The sequence below is a fragment of the Anas platyrhynchos genome, chromosome 2 (assembly GCF_047663525.1).
Source record: "Anas platyrhynchos isolate ZD024472 breed Pekin duck chromosome 2, IASCAAS_PekinDuck_T2T, whole genome shotgun sequence".
Lineage (NCBI taxonomy): Eukaryota > Metazoa > Chordata > Aves > Anseriformes > Anatidae > Anas > Anas platyrhynchos.
In genome coordinates, this window is record NC_092588.1 from 127799087 (window position 1) to 127817201 (window position 18115).

Here is an 18115-nt window from a genome sequence, read left to right on the forward strand (position 1 = left end):
ATGTCAAAATGGAATGTCATCAGATCAGGAAATATTAAACTAAGACCAAAAAAAAGAGTCAGAATACATCAATGCAATCTCTCAAAAAAACTTAATTATGCACTGTAAGATGATAAAACTACAATGAATATTTCTAAATGTTTTTGATAAGAGATTGGACTACAGTGAGTTTTAAACATATTTATTTTCTTCCAATACAAACACTGTAAAAGATTGAAGATTATCTGTATATCTTTGTTTTCTTTCATTTTTACACTTTTACATTTTTACATACCTGTTTTCAATTATGACTTTAATTTTGAATTCTCTCTTTTTTTTTTTAAGTGATTATTTTGAGGTAATTATAAATTGTGTGCTGTATTTAAAATTAAATAATAGATGTAGAAGTTCATCCCTAACTCTGCCTTAATGTCACCCATGTCTTTTGAATTTGCTCACCTTATTAAATTAAAATCATACACATGGCTGCTAAAAATCAAACTCAAAGATAATATTATCATGAGCTATTTCTAATGATTCCAAGAAACACACATACACACATTTCATTTTATGTATGCTTTTATGGCCAGGTTCACTGACATGCTGTGGGTGTTTTATGCTACTCTGGAGTAGAGAGCAATGCAGCCAGAGCATACTGGCTGGTTAAGCTAAATTTACAGCTCCTTTGTTGAATAAAAGCAGTGCAAAGCAGTTGGAAGGCACACCCCAGTTTCCTTCTGTCTCTTGCTTCTCCCTCACTCTTCTTAACCCTCACATTTGCTTCCATTTCCTCCTGCATCTGCTATATTTTGCTCTACAAAAACACATTTCTCCTGTCCTCTGTAAACTAAGTACATATATGTACATGTGCACATGTACAACACAGACCTGATGCCTCTTTTACTGAGCACATCTGGTATAATGCGTAGCTTATGAAAGTAATTATTTGAACATTAGTAGTTGACCATCACTCTTGTTTTTTCTATAGCTGTTGGCAGAAGAGAGTGGATTACATTCTCATAAACTTGAGTGTAGAATCATCTTCTTAGAAAATAGCCACCATCTTCTATTGTTTTCAAAGAGATTAAAGCAAATTTTAAATCGGTGGAAGTAAATGATGAAATATAGCTCTCTAGAGACGAAGACCTTAAGAATAATAGAAAAGAGGTGTGTTGTTTCTTTTTTTTGATATCATAGGGGAAAAGAAGTTGTGGCTGCCCTTCAGGAAAAGGGCATTCTTTCAAGGAATTTTGTAGATAAAACAGTTTCTTAACTATGACAAAAAAAAACAAGCAAAGTTTTTCTGGCAAAATTAAGCGGTATCTTGATTTGGTTTTTGCACCTCTTTTTCATTCTGCAGAAACTTCTAACTCCTACATTTTCTACTACCTCCTTGTAGTTAACATGATCAAACATATTTTCCTACTAGAAATAGAAAATAAATGGCAGGAAAAAGGTTTTTTTTTATACACAAGAGCAGTCTTCATCTTCAAACTGGTTCCAGCCATTTAAATTTGATTTGGCACTACAAAGTGTTAGTTTAAAAAATACAGTAAAGACTCTTCATGTAACAGAAAGCAAAATGGCAGACACAAACAAGCACCATAATTTCTTTAGCTTCCCACTAGCATCCCACTGGAGCAAATCACTCAGCATGATGTTGAAGTGATTACTCTGTGTTATGCATCTGACTCATCTTCAACTGTTCTGCATTTTTACATGGGAAAGTTGCTTTTTCCAGAAAAGATAGAAGTATTTTCCAGGACAATTTGGAGGAAGAGAGTGAGGTGAAATCCTATTCAGTCACAATTGGATTTGCTTAAAATAGATCTATGCAGCTGAAAATCACAAATATTTGGTTAGCTGCATCTATATATAGATGTGTGTGTATGTGTATGTAAATGCTTGTATATTCTGCCCTTGGAACTGTATAAATGATATCAACTACATCATCATATATAATACCTGATTATATGCAAAACTTTAGGAGCAAACAAAAGGACTCTATTTCTGTGGACGTTATCATTCAGAAGGATCTCTGCTGTGAAATTGGACAGTCAATCAAGCAGTAATGAGTTACCTAGTGTCAGGGTTGCTGACACTTCAAATATGTGCTTAGTGCAATTCTAGGAAGAAACTAGGGCTCTGCCAGTGAGAAAATAAAGGTTATGCGTACCCCCTTGGAGACTGTTAGATGATTTTAATGCAAATTTTTTAGCTCCTAAGGACTCAAAGAATGAGGCTGTCGAAGCTGCCAAAAGCGGGAAGCCTCAGCTGTTCTCCAACTCAGTTCCATCTGTCTGCAAACTTACTGACACCTTGGTTATGTCGGAGAGGAATTTCACCAACACGCTCTCTTGCTAGGGACTGAATCCAACATGTCCTCTCTCTCTGCTTGGGAGTAGATATGGAGTAAATCTCACCATTTTGTCCCTTCATTTTTCTCTTCTCAAAACCAAGGATATCCAACATTTTCCCTGTCACTTGTTTAGGAACACTTTCATAAATCTGTCTCTAAAATCAGTTTATTTGAGAAAATATCAAGCTCATTTTCCTATCTTCAAATCTCACTGTATATTTTCATAGAAACTGACCTGTTGCAGGGCACAGCTCCTAAGCAACAGCCGACTTGATGACTTTTTTACCAAGTTTTCTATTAATTTTCTCCAAGTTTCTACCTTCCTTTCTACCTATGGCAAAAAGACTGAACTGTGGATCTCTCAATCCTGGCCACTGTCTCACAATTCTGTCCTGGCCAAACTGAGAACGGAGGTTACATCATCTATGACATTTTGGATCACAGCAGGGATAAATTCTGGTTTGAAGATTAAGCGCTTCATCATTAGGAGTGGTAAACATATCTACCATTCAGACCACATCCACAAAAAATGGTTTATCCTACACAATTTATAGGTGTTTGTGTCCACCCTTCAGAGTTCCATGCACTTTGCTTCACTGAGGCCCACTCAAAACTTCCCTAACAGGCATACTAAATGCACAACAGTAATCATTACATTTGGCACAAAGACTGTGCCTGGGCAAAAATGAACTTAGGATGCAGGGAAATATTTTCTGGTCTTCCAGCTCTTTTGGAGAAAAGGAAAACAACAGTATATATTGTAATGAGTCAGCAGCATTCTATTTCTAAAAAACAACCAACCAAACAAACAAAAAATAGCAGTTGACTATTTAAGATAATGATCCTTGCCCACATTAATTGCTACATGAACTGGATGCATTTAAAATTATTTAAATTTAAAATTATTTAAAACTATTAACATTAACATTACTAAAATGCATTAAGTTTTGAACTATCAGCAATTCTTTTAAGAGAGAGCCTAATCATTACCTTGAATTTATCTGCTTTAAAGAAAAAGCATAATTAAACACTTATTTTAGTGGTATGTGTGCAAATGATTAGTCATTGTGTAGTAGCTTACATTAACTTTATTTTCCTGAATAATGTACATGCAAAACAGTAGACTGAAATTCCCTTTAACTCTGAGGCAAAGTAACATGTACAACATTGGTATTAGTTGCTCCAAAATGTTTATGAATGTGCTTAAACTGTAATGGCAAAGAACATATTTGAAAAGGTATTCTTAAGCCCAGGTACTTGCTGTCAGGATAGAAGGGGTGCCAATTATGGTTGTAGTAGTATAAGTAGACTTATATGAGTCTTCAGCTCAATGAGTTGAGAGTACCATTCTCCACAGTACTAAGATGGACACATTACCTATCTCATTATTGGGATAGGTCAGATACAAACCAGCAATTTTGGAGTGATCATACCAAACATTAATATCAGATACCAATACCAGTGATTTGAACCATCCAGTCCATAAAATCTCAAGAAAGAATACAACAGATCTTGGAAAGAGCCTGAGGGAATACTGAAATATAGAAAATTTAAAGCATGCCACTGACTATTTGTTTAGACTCTTTTTACTTACAGACAAATGTTGTAAATAAAATTCAAACCTTTTTCACAATAACAGTGTAACAGTGTGAATGTGTTGGGCCACTCTGTGTGCAGGTCCAGGGTTTGGACTTTAAATTCAGGTGTGTTATTTATCAGATCCTTGGCATGTTGTTTAATTGCCTAAACAGGAGTGCTTGAGAAAAAAAGGCAAAAGTGAGTTTATACTTTTTGTGATGTATTTTGAATAGAATATGGGTCAAAAGCTATATAAGGTAAATGCATTACTTCTTGGAGGTGATCAAATAGATGTGTTGTCTCATTGCCTTTTCTTCATACCAGCTTTCACTAAATGAAAGTTTACTTTTCAGACGTAATATTTGCCCATTCTTGAGAGGCCAGTGTTCACTAAATCCTTCCACTGGACTGCTCAACAATGAGGTGAAGCAATGCATGCAAGATGGGACTACTGGAAGACTAAAAGTATGTTTCAAACTGGCTCTATCTCCTCTGGTTCCATGACAATAAGACTAAAGATTATGATGCATCACCTATGAAAGAATAAAACTTAATTAAAATGAGCTATTGAAAATGAAGAGAAATACAGCATGCAGCATTTCCAGTCATTCTTACTGAGAACTTTCAAAATTGTTTACTTTTTAGTAACTAGCATTTTACTGAAATTCACAGAAAATTACAATTGGTCAAATCTCTGGGAACCACCATGGTAAAAATTTCAAGCTAATGAGGAATGCTGAGATTAGACCATACTTAATATTACTTTGTACGTGCTATACTTACATGTAACTGCAATCCATGTGAACAGTATTTCTCTTGTGCCAGATATCAATGATTGCGTTTGAATTTTGTACGTAGAGGAGTTAGCAAGCTGAAAGTCATTTTACTGCCATGATACGATAATGATAAAATGAGCAACTGATTAAATCGTTAGATATTTTTTTTTCTATTTTGAGTGGGTGACCACAAAAATTGAATAACCCATATATTAAGCTTACTAAGCTTTCAAATACCAGGATACCAGTATTAAATTAGTTTCACCATGGGTCATTTCTCCTGTCTTTCAAAATTACATTAGTTTTTATTTATGTGTTTGTGTTCTACCACTGGTTTTCACAACTTTAAAAGAAAAAGGTACCAACCTGAATGCTGTGAGATATTCAACATCACCCATAGGAGGATCCAAGCCACCTGTCCAAGCAATATTTATATTATAACCTTCACCTGGGCCACTTCCAACCTGAAAAACAGGAAGAAAATTGAAGAAGAAATAAAAAGGAGGAAAAAAGAGAAGGAAAAGAGAGGGGGAAAGAGGGAAAACATCTGAAGTGTTCTTTAGAAACAAACATCAAACAATGTGTCAGATCAGCACAGCCTTGTTTGACAAGGACTGCTCTGGGTTATGCACTTGTTTTCCACTGGTCCCCTGCTCCCAGTGGACAATTTGGTAATCTGGTGTAATTTAAAGAACCAGAGAAGGACAAGAAAATTAGGGGTAATCATGCAACGCAATTACCTGAAAGATACAAATAAAAATGGGGCTCTAAAGAAATAAACCTAACCTCATTTGGGGCTCCACTGCCGGGGAAGAAGTTGCCTTCATCATAGCGATGGAGGGAAACATACAGGATGCTGGGGTCAGCATAAAAAGCCTGCTGTGTACCGTTGCCATGGTGAACATCCTAAAGGAGAAAGAAAACAGATGACAAATGTAATAATGTCCAACTCAGTCTAGAGAGCTCAGTTCTGCTCTCTTTTACCCCCTTTCTCTCTCTTTCTCTCCCTCTCCATTGCCCTCCTTTTGTCTTTCCCTTTCCCCCTCCCTTCACCACCCCATACTTCCTGAACTTTCAGGCAAATTACTCTTTAATGCACTCATTTTTTAAACTGGCTTCTAAAAATCAGGAAACCATAGCGAGTGTGCCCTGGAGACTCCAGATGAGCAGTCATTGAGAAATCCCAGTCCTTTTGTACAATTAGATATTTATACACCAGCTCTTTGTACTCCTTGCCTCAGTGATGGAATCTAGCATCCTGTTTTATGGAGGAATTTTATGACTTATTAACTGCCAACAGTTCATAACCCCTCAGGCTTAATTAACTAGCCTCATTGGCCTCTGAAGAAAGACTAATGTTTAAACTACAAACTAGTATTTTGCAGAAGGATCTATGGTTTACAGAGCTTTTTCACAATTCTTGACAGAACACTAAACATAAGTGTATTCATTGATTTGCCAAGTTCCACTATTGAGGTCAAAGGCTCTGCGACCAGCTGAGTAAATTGGCTTTCTTGAAACATTCAGTTCAGTTAGCAGTCCCTCAGCAGTTAGATCCACATCAAAAGAGATGCCAGATGCGGAAAGGACTTCATACTTCATTTTTGCAAAATCATGACGGCAACAGTTGAAGACAGAGGAATATGATCTCATTAGCTATTAAATCATCTGGCAGATAGGATGGTGCCTTCCACAATCAAGGAGTGACCTTGGCCAGTCTCCATATTTCAAACATTATATAACACCATTGAAAAGAAATTCTGTCATTAAATAAAATATTGGAAAAGAAATGCTGGCAGTATATCTGTATAATAAAGGCTGATAATATGGGCTTTTCATATTTTTTAATTTTGTTTTCACAGTTCTACTATTGTAATATGTAGTTAGGCACACATGAAATTTTACAAGTGAAAATGGAAAATCCACTTGCCTTTTTGTAGAGGAAAATTGAGCCTTTATTGTAAGTTTTTTCACTGGGATTTGTAAGAAGTTGGAAAGTTAGAGATATCGTTGATTCTCCTCATTTAGCTGATCCCTTTAAAATTTCTGACTTAAAGACAGAATTCAAAAGGACAAAGTACACTAAATGGTGACATTATCAACTAGACTATTTATTTTACAAACACTATGAGGTTTGAACTGAATTTAGTATCAGAGATAACGATGATCACATTTTCTTCAAAATACCTATACTGCAGGAAGATTCAAGTTAGGTCTATGCTGCCAACAGCACAGCAAGCACTGCCCATTTCATGCGGTCTTTGCCAGCTGATGTAGCCCGTGATTCTCTCTGACATTCTTCAGGACTCTCTACATTGACTAAGTCTCATTTGTACTGCATTGTGCTTGACTTGGACCCCTCTGGGACATATATAGGGTAATATTATAACAGTTAATTTTTTTATTTTTTTTTTCCCTCAGTTGAAAGTCCTTGAAGCAACACAAGGATTAAGTCACAGCCAAACTGCGTAATGGCAAGGTTAAATGTAACACGTTGGGGGTGCAAGGTAGCACACACTGGTGTGAGGGTGTTGGAGGTTTGAAGGCAGCCAGCATAGTATTATTAGGTTTTGACTGGCAAATGAAGTCAAAGCTGGCATGCAGCCTAATCCCAGAACAACATCCAGTTTTCTTCTGGGACAGAATTAATTGGTTTACTTCAAAACAGACTCAGATCTTGCTAGTATATTTGCAGGTATGGATAACTTTGGGACCAGGAATGCAACAAGAATCTGAGGAACAATGTTGGCCATATAGATACATCTGTAAGCACCATGCTTAAAAAATGTAAGAGTACTTCACTTTGTGATTTTAAATAGTCTATTTTCCTAGCATATTTGGGGTTACAGATATATTCTTGCTATAACAGTTTTCAAATGACAAGAAAACTAATTAGTTTAGTGGAGGACTTGTTGGTGTTAGGTCAGAGGTTGGACTAGGTGATCTTGGAGGTCTCCTCCTCTGTGATTCCATGAAATGACAAGAGAACTCTGTCTTTTTTTCTTTTTCCTCTTTTTTTTTTTTTCATTATTTGCATCTCAAAGCTAGTTTTCTTGTCTATACTTTAATTCCACCAAAGGTTACTCTGTTTTGAAGAGCATTAACTTCTCTGTTTAGACAAAGGAATGTGCTGTTTAAGACTGTGGATGTTACCATATGGGAAATATGTTTAGATTCTGCACTTAATATATCAAATGTATTCAGGATACATAAATCCATAAAACAGAGATTTATTCAAAGGTAGAATGAGGAAAGAAAAGCTGACAGAGAGATCTTTTATTTTTGTGTATAAAAAAAAAAAAAAAGGAAAGATTAAAAATTTAAATGTTAAGAATTTATATGAACACATAGCAGCTACAAAGACTACACTTTATTTGTAATTAGAATACAGTTTAATGTGTGGGATTGAACATCACATTTAACATTAACATACATGTAGTAGTAACATGTACAGCTGCCAAACAGCATGGGGTCCTGCTGTGCTAGTAACTATCAAAATATGATCTCAAATATTAATTCCAAATCTAACATCTGTAATTCCATTATTTCTTTCAGATGCTCAAAAATCTATCAGCGGACATAGAGACATAAATACTAATTTATTCATTCATTTAGTCTGCCTATATATAAGAAATTTTCCATATGACTTTTTGTGCATTATTGCACTGACCATGGAGCAGGCTAGGGACTGCAATTGCTCCAGGAATGAAGTAATCTTTATCAGCCATATACTTCTGTCTTTTCACAAGCGGAGTTATTTCAACCAATGGAACAGAATCAGAAAGAGGCTGAGCTGATCTACTTTCCTGGGTAAGCATAGGCAGCCTCACAGGTTATTATTTGCACAGGTAATATACATTTAACCTTGCCTTGCAAAATCAGTGTTGAATTCCTGAGTACTTATTGGTTGTGTAAGTGAAATGGAAGTGATTTCTGTTCTTGACTAGGTGAATGTAACACTTGTAGTAAAAAAGACAGAAACATTCACCAAAAAAAAATCAAATATTTTTTTCTTATTCAAAAACAAGAATAAACATAGAGTTCACTTTTGGCTAGCATTTATAGCAGTAAAACTCAATGAAGTGCAAAATTCAAGTCAGCAAATGGCTACAAAAACAGTGGAAGTGATTTTTTTTTCACAAGTACTGGTTTGTTGCAGTTTTTAATTATGACCCTATGTGATAGTAGAACACTCTGAGAAATGTTTGTAAAAAAACAACCTAAGAATATCTGTCCTGCCCATATACTTATTCTACCACTCATTTTTCCCCTGCCATTCCTTCTCCCACACTCGCCCTTTCTCTGCTTCTCTTCAACAACCAGTACGCATGTTTAACTGAACAAAAGTGCTAGATGGTAAGGCCATGACTTCACAATGAGATTTAATTATGAGTGCAGATATGAACAAGATTTAGACTATTAAGCTCTGCACTTCAAAAACCCTTTAACATATTTTGTCTTTAAATCTTTTATCACCTGCAAAAATTAATTAAGTGCAGATGTAACAGGTTAGGTTTTGATGCCAGGGTTCATTTCCTGTCTATGCTTTGTCAGACACCCTATTACACCTCCTCATGAACTGTAAGAAAACAAAAATGGTGCTCATAAATCAGCATTCAACTTTCCTTGGGTTGTACATTGAGCTGATCCTTTAAGTGCAAAGCAGAGCTCCAATTCATTATTCATGAAAATAATACAGACAACATGCCAAATGTCATCTGCATTTAAATAATCCATTTGTTAAAACTATTAAGCATTGTGTAAGAATGCCTTCTATTGCACAAGACTAATCCAATGAAGTGTATTTTTAATCATGTAGCTTTCCTTCAGGGAACCATCAAAAGCTGGTATACATGAATTGAAAACTTCTTAGAGGGAATGACCTGTTGATTTGTTTAATAATATTGAAGGTACACAACAAGTCGAATCATTGCTAGCTGGGGGAAGTGGCCAATTTGGTTACCAAAGCAACAACATTCTTTAAAGCACATCTGACTATTTAAAGTTTGTATTCTGTAGGGAAAAGTAAACTTGGGTTCTGTAGGGTTATTTTAACGGTGGAAGTATCAATTCATTTAAGGACCATAAAAGTTGCCCTGATCTATGCCTTCTTCTCATTAAATTGCAGTTAACACCATTAAAGTGAAACATAGATGTTTATGGCTTCAGTACTGCCATCCTGGCTTTAATGAGTTCCCAAAATCAGAGGAAATGCACACCTTTATTACTTGTAGGTATTAAAAGCAGGAAGGTCTGACATATAAATACAAATTCATTATCTTTTATCTAGATGCACTAAAAGTGCGATGCTTGCCAAGAATACATACCAGATCTACAATCAATATCTTCCCTATATTCAGCTTGTCTCTCAAGTATTTGGCAGTAATTGCAATTGAATTAAAAAAGCAGAATCCCCTGTGGAATAGGGAAGAACAGAAATAAGAAAGCAAATCAGTCAGGAAAACAGCTATAAATAATGTTCAGAGCGTTTAAAAAGAAAAAAAAAAAAAAGCTATATGATCTCTGAGGCCATAAATCTGCTTCTGGGAGTACCTAGAAAGCCTTTTCAGTCATCTGCTAACAATTACAGTTCTTCAGAGACATGCACAACACAGGTGATTGCCAGTAACCTTAGTGCTCCAAGATGGGCAATATTCCCTGGTACTTACATGGCTGTTGATTCTTCAGCATGATGGCCTGGGGGCCTTACAACAGCAAAACCATTCTGTAAGAACAAGATAGGTTTTCAATTATCAGCTTAAAAAAATATTTGACTCAGTGCAAAACAGAGCAGCAGGCAGACTGGACTGAAATGTATTTGAGGCTCTTAAGCACTTTTTCTGTCCAATCACCCTTTCATAGTATTGTCAGAAATAATATTTTTGAGAATAGTGGCATATAATCTCATATAAATATGCACATGTGCGTACATACACACGCACACACACAACACAACCTAAACAGGAGGAAAAGAAAGCTGTTGTTGTCAATTCTGAAGTCAAGAATTCAAATTTAAACATGAGCAGAGAGGACGAACCCATTCTTGATCTAAATTCATGTAACCTTACATTGTTTGAGATTGAGAAAATTTGAACTAAAAGCAGCTTGAGGTATAAATTTTAAATGATTACTGTGTTGACCCTACTTCCTATATGGACTAAATGATAAATTCAGACACACACACACATACAAATCCTAACAGTAGAAAAAGGATGGCAATGAATATCCCATATTTCTGCAGACTATGAATTAAACTTGGGAACTTGCCAGTCTCACAAGCTTAATACATTCCCTAAAGTCAATTTCTAATACACATTCTGAAATTGTATAGAAACGTTTATAAAAGACAGTAGTAGGATTAGTGATGATCAATATTTTTTTTGCTACTGGAGATAAAAGAAAAATGAACTCTTCCCACTTCATGGTGCAGTAAGGTAAGGGGCAAATGTAGAAATACTGGTAAAGTAGCTCTGTTCAGAAAGTTAGATTATATATTCAGGAAGCAGTGCATCATAAGGTGTGTATTATCAAATTTCTCTTTAAAAAGCCAGATTCAGAAGTAACAACATTACTTCATCAAATTTGCTCTTTATTTCAACTAGTCAAGACTGTTAATCTCTTCTATTCAGCTAAGGTGAAATATAAATTGGTTATAAAATATAAGGTGAAATATAAATTGTTTATAGATCAAACACAGCATCAATAAAAAAAGGCATTTTGGCTTGCACTAGTCTTCAGAATCAAACCAGCTTTACACTCAGCTAAAATGCTGATCCTCCTGAGTTGCTTTTTACATAAAATATGACTTAGAGAAGAATTCTGTAAAGATGTCTCTTCTAGCATTTATGAAAAATAAAGTATGTGTATGCTGAGGAATGTACAGATGAATAAGTGGAAGAACACTCAGAGAAGAGGGCATTAGTGGAAAGAGCTCTGTGCTACCCATACTTTGTTTCCTCAATATTTGTAAGAATTTGGAAAAAAATACATGTAACGAGTACAGCTGCCCCTCAGCTCACAGATCATTATTGTCTAACTTTATCAGCAACCCCAAAAGATCTATATAATTAAGATTGTTGTATCTGGGAGAATTTTATGGGGGAAAATACAAACACAAAAAAAAAATTGACACTGCTCTTTTTGACATAACATTTATTCTTTAGACTTCTCTCTTCTATTTCCTTATTTTGACAACACTGTTTGGAAGTATTGTTTAGTTATAGCTGGCTTATTTTCTTCTACCAGAGCTTAAGTAAGCTATTCTGGTTCTCCATGGGCATCTAGAACATTTACTTTAGTGTTGTGAACATTTATTATGGTGTTTTTTTTTTGTTTGTTTGTTTTTTTAATGTTGCAGTAAGTTATTTTATAAACTCACATTTAGATACAATGCATACACTACATTGATAAGGCATATAAGGTAATCAAATTCTACCAAACACCAAAAACTAGTTACCATACAGTTTTAACAGCAACTTTCATGCAATTGATAAAACACTTTGTTTCTTCTACTTTTAAGATTTGCACAAACACACCATGTATTCACACAAGAGAACATGAATTCACTTAGTTAGGCAATATTTAAATACCAGACAGTGAGCTCAGAACAGTAGACAGAAAGGCAAAAATCTGCTTTAAAGATAGAAAGAGTAACACAGAGGAATATGTTGAAAATGAAGCCAACACACATAAATTCAAAGCATTTTTGTACAGAGCCTTATTTATACTAGGATACAGACACCTTATATGTAGACAGAACATTAAACTGACTGACAGACATGAACATTAGAAAAAGGATTCATGTCTGTGTCATTATGTGCTTACCTCTAGTAAAATTTGAGGGTAAAGAGTAAAGCCTGAATAGTCATATTCTAAAATCTGTACATATTTGAACAACGAACAAAGGGAAACCTGCTGAAACTCAGTTTATAAATTGCAATAAATAAATAAATAAATAATAAATAAAATCACAAAGATATTGCAATATATTGCAGAATTAGATCTTAAATAAAAACTAAGAAAAAATATTAGACTTTTTCCAGTCTCCTTATTCCAGAGTCTCTTGGCTTCCAAAGAAGAAAGGTGTACATCCCCATACTGTGGCCTCATTTTATTTGGTGATACAGTTGATTATTTCTGTAGCATGCTGGGTCAGAACATTGAGCCGCATCATGCTTGGGCACCTACTATACCTCTTCCTGGACCCTGACAAAACAAGCACTCAAAACAACATAATAACACGGTTGCTCCACAGTTTGGACTGACTATCTACAGCAGAGCTCCTCTGGTGTTTCTGTGACAAAAGGAGATAAAACCAAAGCTAGGAACTTTTTCCCTAGAGCAACACATGGTGACTATGGCAAGGTGTCAATCACTCTTCCCCTGTTTGGACAATGGGAGCTTACTCTGCCCAGATTCCAAGTAGACCAAAAGCCACCCAGCCAATCGGGCACTCCGGGCATGTTGAGAGACAGGCTGGAACTACTGTAGACCATACGACCTTCACAGGTCCTTTCTAACTTCAACCACTCTGTGATTCTACTTCGAAGTTCACAACTACATACCTTTGAAAAGAAAACTGTCAGGAAAATATCTTGCACTAGCTGATTGTAGCTACACGTTATCAAGGACAGCTTTCTCAGGAACCTCTGTTTATTTCATATGGAGACCAGGTACCTAATTCAGAACCGCACTAGAAGCTCTACATTATCCAAAATCAGGTGTTAAAGTCTCTTATTTTCTACATGTCTACATGTAAATCCCTTAACAAATACAACCCATAGGTCTTAAAATTAGCAGTGCTTTTACGTGGCATTCATAGCCACTTGTTTTTCGTGGAAGGGTTTATTTTTGCTTCACTGTGCACAAGCATTAGAGTCAGGAGTGAATGAAACTAATACTTCATTTCTTTGTTGAAACTGCTTTAGTTATTATACAGAAATGTATCCATTCCTTCTGTCAGAATTGATATTCCTTATGTTTATATATGTATATATATATATATGTATATATATATATATATATATAAAAAATGGTGTCATTATAAAGTTATATAGAATGGCATTTCTTTAAATTTAAAAGGTACTCCATAGAGTATACCTGACAGGATGCAAACCCTGAAGTGGCCTTAGTGCCATCTTTAACCTTCCTACTACCTCTGACTCAGTTAACTCCTACAATAACAAACATCAGGGCTGCTTTCAACCCCAGCTGCCTACAAAAATCCCTTGAAATGGTACCCTGAAGAAGATAACCATATTCTTACCAGGTCACTTCTGCTGTAACATGATCCCAAGCTATGCCATCCAGCAGGGAGGGTAAGAATAAGAATGGTGTAAGAGCGAGGCAATCCTCAGGTACCTGTTTGGGACAATTTTACAAGCTATTCATACTGCCAGAGCAGGAGCCAGTATCTGGCCCTGGGGGTCTACGAATGCAGTGAACAAGAACCCATGATTTAACACAGCAGTGTTAGCAGCATGTAGATTTGCCAAGAAAACAGTAATGGACATGAGGGAATACCATTTTGTCTTGCAGAGGAAGCTAGCAGAGGCCAAGAACACAAAAATGGGCGTTAAATGTTTAACTCTGATGGAAACAAAGAGTTCCCTGTTTGCTTTCCTGCAGGTCTAAAAGGATTGCACTGGAGAATATATATGAAAAGTTGGTGCTTCCAGGCTGACATATATACAACTGTGACAGCCTCTTTAGCCACAACTAGTGTGAACTATATTGGGAAAAAATGCAGACAAACAGTTTTAACAACAGAGTGGTCATGGAGATAGGTTGCATACCACACATATAATTAAAGTTGTACTACTATATGAAATAATAATAGTAATTCAGATATAAATATAACCATAATTGCTGGGATAAAGTTTCTAAGAGATAGTTCCATATAAAATTTTGTAATTTGGTAACTTTGTAAAAGCAAAGAATATAAAGTACTATCTAAAAAACTCTATTGGTAACTTTGATGGTTGTTATCAATCGTATCTCTAAAACTAGTAAAATAAACATTCATTTATGACTGTTCTTCCATGCTACACATTGTTAAAAATTCTGAGTCTGAGTAGCAGGAAAAAAAAAAAAAAAAAAAAAAAGCTTCCCTTTGTAGCTGCTACAAATTGCTTAGAATTTTTTGTAAGGCAGAGGGAGAGTGTTATAGAGCAGAACGTGAGAAATTTGACCTGATGATCTCTTGAGTTCCCTTCCAACCCCTACAGTTCTGTGAGTCTGTGATTCTGTGAAATGAAGGTAGGGCAGAACGTGCACGAGAGCTGTCTAGGAGCCACCTGAGCACAGGGCAACTCCCAGGAAAGGAGATTTTCCTACATAACCAGAAGAGTTATGTGGTATTTGCTGTTGTTCCAGCATGAACGGAAATTTGTTGGCCTGAAATATTACCAGAGGAAGGACACTGTAGGGCCAGGAGGACACTTCTCACCCCTTTTCTTTTGTTATGTCTTTAGAAAGGCAGTTCATTGTAATTTTTGATCTAATAAAAGCAGTAGAGCTGGGAAAAAGGAATGAGTGATTTTTACATGGAATACTATAAAGACTAGAAAATTATGAGATAGGGGGTATTAATTAAGCTAATCCTGTTTATTCACTAGACTAGTACAATTTACCTTATGATTCTTCCATAGCCTTGTGTAACAAAGACCTTGAAGTCAGTAATAACCAAGCACATTTGGAATTAGAGTTTCAGGTTCAAGTTATTCAGGAATCACAAAGACAGCAGAGTAACAATGACCAAATGCAGGAGATTTATTTTGGTATTGATTCAACCTGACATATCAGAAAGAACCATTCCAGGAATGTATCAGATTCTGGTTCGGAGGAAACTCATTTCAACTGCTTTTATTCTGTTAAATGACCCCTGACTACCAACAGGGCAACTCTACACATGTGTGTGCTTGCACTTGCACACACACACACACGATAAGGAAGAAAAGGAACTTGTGCTTCTCTCGATTCAGCTGAAATAGATGCAAGGTCTCTCTTAATTTATGTTTTTTTTTTTTTTTTTTTTTCTTGAGTGCTTTTTTTGCAGAATTGCTTATTAATTCATTCAAACTTTTTTTTTTTTTTTTTTTTTTAAGGAATAACAATATGAAATCTACCAGCTCTTGACAGTTTACTATGTAGGTCTTTTCTGTTTCAAATTTGTCAAATTAAAAATATATGGCACTTATGTGTTTCTATCACAGAAAAGAGTGTTGCCATCACCAATGTTGACATATTTAAAGGATATTCAAAGTAAACTATAGAATAATCCTTATTATAGGTACTGTATTTAAAATAATTAATTCCAGCTTGTAGTAGTACTGAATAGGAACATCTGAAACTGGAGAAAAAAACCATCAGAAATGCTCCTTTTGGATTTTCACTAGTACCACAGTCTGCTCTGGGACTGAGTTGCCCATTCTGATGGAAATTAATTTCCCAGTGCATAGGGTGGTTCTTATTAGATGTACACTTTTTAAATTACTTTTTTCACTGATATCTTTTCTTTTATTTTATTTTCTGCTAGTCAACTGTAAGATATAAAGCAACAGACAAAGAAATGCAAATTTTGTTACCAAAACAACAAGATGCAATTAATATTCACAAAACAGACCACAATAAAACAACTGTTATAAGAATAAATAGTATTTTGAAGGACATTAGACAGCAAAGTACAATTATTACAAAATTATCATACTAACATTATCACTTATTTGACTTTCGACTTCTTAGTAGTATTAGATGCACCTTAGAAGTACCTGCTGCACAGGATTGGGGAGAGTTTCTTTGTGCATAGATGCTTACGAGTGAAGTAGCACACTGGGCAGGAGGTGAGGTGAGGTGAGGTGAGGTGAGGTGAGGTGAGGTGAGGTGAGGTGAGGTGAGGTGAGGTGAGGTGAGGTGAGGTGAGGTGAGGTGAGGTGAGGTGAGGTGAGCATCAGAGCTGATGTATGGGAAGCAGCAGGGTCAGGGGGCCTGAAAAAAAAAGGGGAGGGCAGGAAAGGATGGCATCTTCCAGTGCCGCCAAACCATTAGGCCACATGGTCCTCAAATCTGCTTAGTTATTGTCGGGCATTGACTGGGACGCTGTGAAGTGAAGCGCTGCCTTCAGGTCCTACAGAAGGTTTGTATAGCCTGAGTCTCCGTATGCACCATTTCCTTCTCTTTTTCTAGCACGTCTCTATTGTGGCCATGCAAGAGAGGAAGGAGATCCTTAAAAGACAACCGTCCTGTTATTTTCCATAATGACTTCAGGAAAAAAATGCTCTCTCTGCAGATGGAGATTTTTAGGACCCTCTTTCTGAAGTAACTGACCTTAGTGAGAGACTAGAGACAAATAATTCCATGTGCAAGAAATCATATGCAGGGCACTACCTGCATTACTTCCCAAATATCAAGAAATATATCATAAGACTTCTCTTGTGTGTTGAAATTATTTATTAGGTATATCTAATGTCTACATTGGAACTACAGTCACCCAGTTCCACGTACTCCACTCTACTAAAGGTGGTTAGCCAGCATAATAGCAAAAATCATCTACACAAATCTCTTTGGGAAATGGGAAAAGAGCAAAGGCAGATAGAGCAAAATCAGTTAGATGGGAGAGCTGTGACAGTGATGACATAAAATATAAATACCCCATCAGCCATCACCAGGTTTCCTCACTTATAAAAAGCTTGAAAAAGGGCAACCTTCATGTAATCTTTAAGCTCATCTCATCATATGGTAATATTGTTAATATGGCATCCATCAAACATGCAAATAAACTCATGAAAAAAGGAAAAACATAGCATGTGGCTCAGTAAAACATCACTTTTATCATACTACATATTTCACTGGTGTGATTCTTTATTCTCTATTAAAATTATCTCAAAGGAGTATCAAATTGATCTCAATGAATGCTCATTATATTATTAAACAAACCCAAAAAATCCTTAATTTTGATAGGTGATTTTACCTACCTGATATAATCAAATTAAAAACATCCTGAATTAAGTCTCCTCAGAGAAGGGGATTGTCTTGATTAACAAAAAAAAAAAATAAATAAAAACAAAATAATAATAATAGAAAAACCAGCCTCCCCCTCTAACCAATTTACTTTTACAGCAGCAGCAGAATTTCAGTAAACCCTATTGTTTTACATCCTTAGCACTGTCATATTGATGCTTTTGCCATTTGTCAGGAAGATCAAAGAAACCTGATGTCTCACAAGAGGTTTGAACTATGGTGGAGAGAACTCTAACTCTTGGCAAGTTTTTGAACACTGTCCAAATCAGATGAACAAAATGTTGCTGTTCTGAAAAGACCTATGTGAAATGGGACTGGCAGACTCAGGAAATTCAGAATAAAGTAGAGAACCTTTTGCCTTGTGTACTACTTTGACTCACGTCCGACTGTGCTGTGAATCCCTCAA

General features: G+C 35.8%; 1 protein-coding gene across 21 annotated transcripts in view; it reads right to left on the reverse strand.

Annotated features, from left to right (window-relative positions):
• HDAC9 (histone deacetylase 9) overlaps nucleotides 1-18115 on the reverse strand; it is a 473035-nt gene that overhangs the window by 91027 nt on the left and 363893 nt on the right. For 20 of the 21 annotated variants that reach the window (XM_038173868.2, XM_072033569.1, XM_072033568.1 and 17 more), the window contains 4 exons: nucleotides 10362-10417; nucleotides 10020-10107; nucleotides 5479-5598; nucleotides 5059-5156 (listed from right to left, as the gene is read on the reverse strand). In XM_038173868.2, the coding sequence (XP_038029796.1) occupies nucleotides 5059-5156; nucleotides 5479-5598; nucleotides 10020-10107; nucleotides 10362-10417 (362 nt within the window). Of the gene's footprint in view, nucleotides 1-4430; nucleotides 4450-5058; nucleotides 5157-5478; nucleotides 5599-10019; nucleotides 10108-10361; nucleotides 10418-18115 lie in introns of those variants that run through there. The other variant, XM_038173874.1, reaches the window with a different exon arrangement.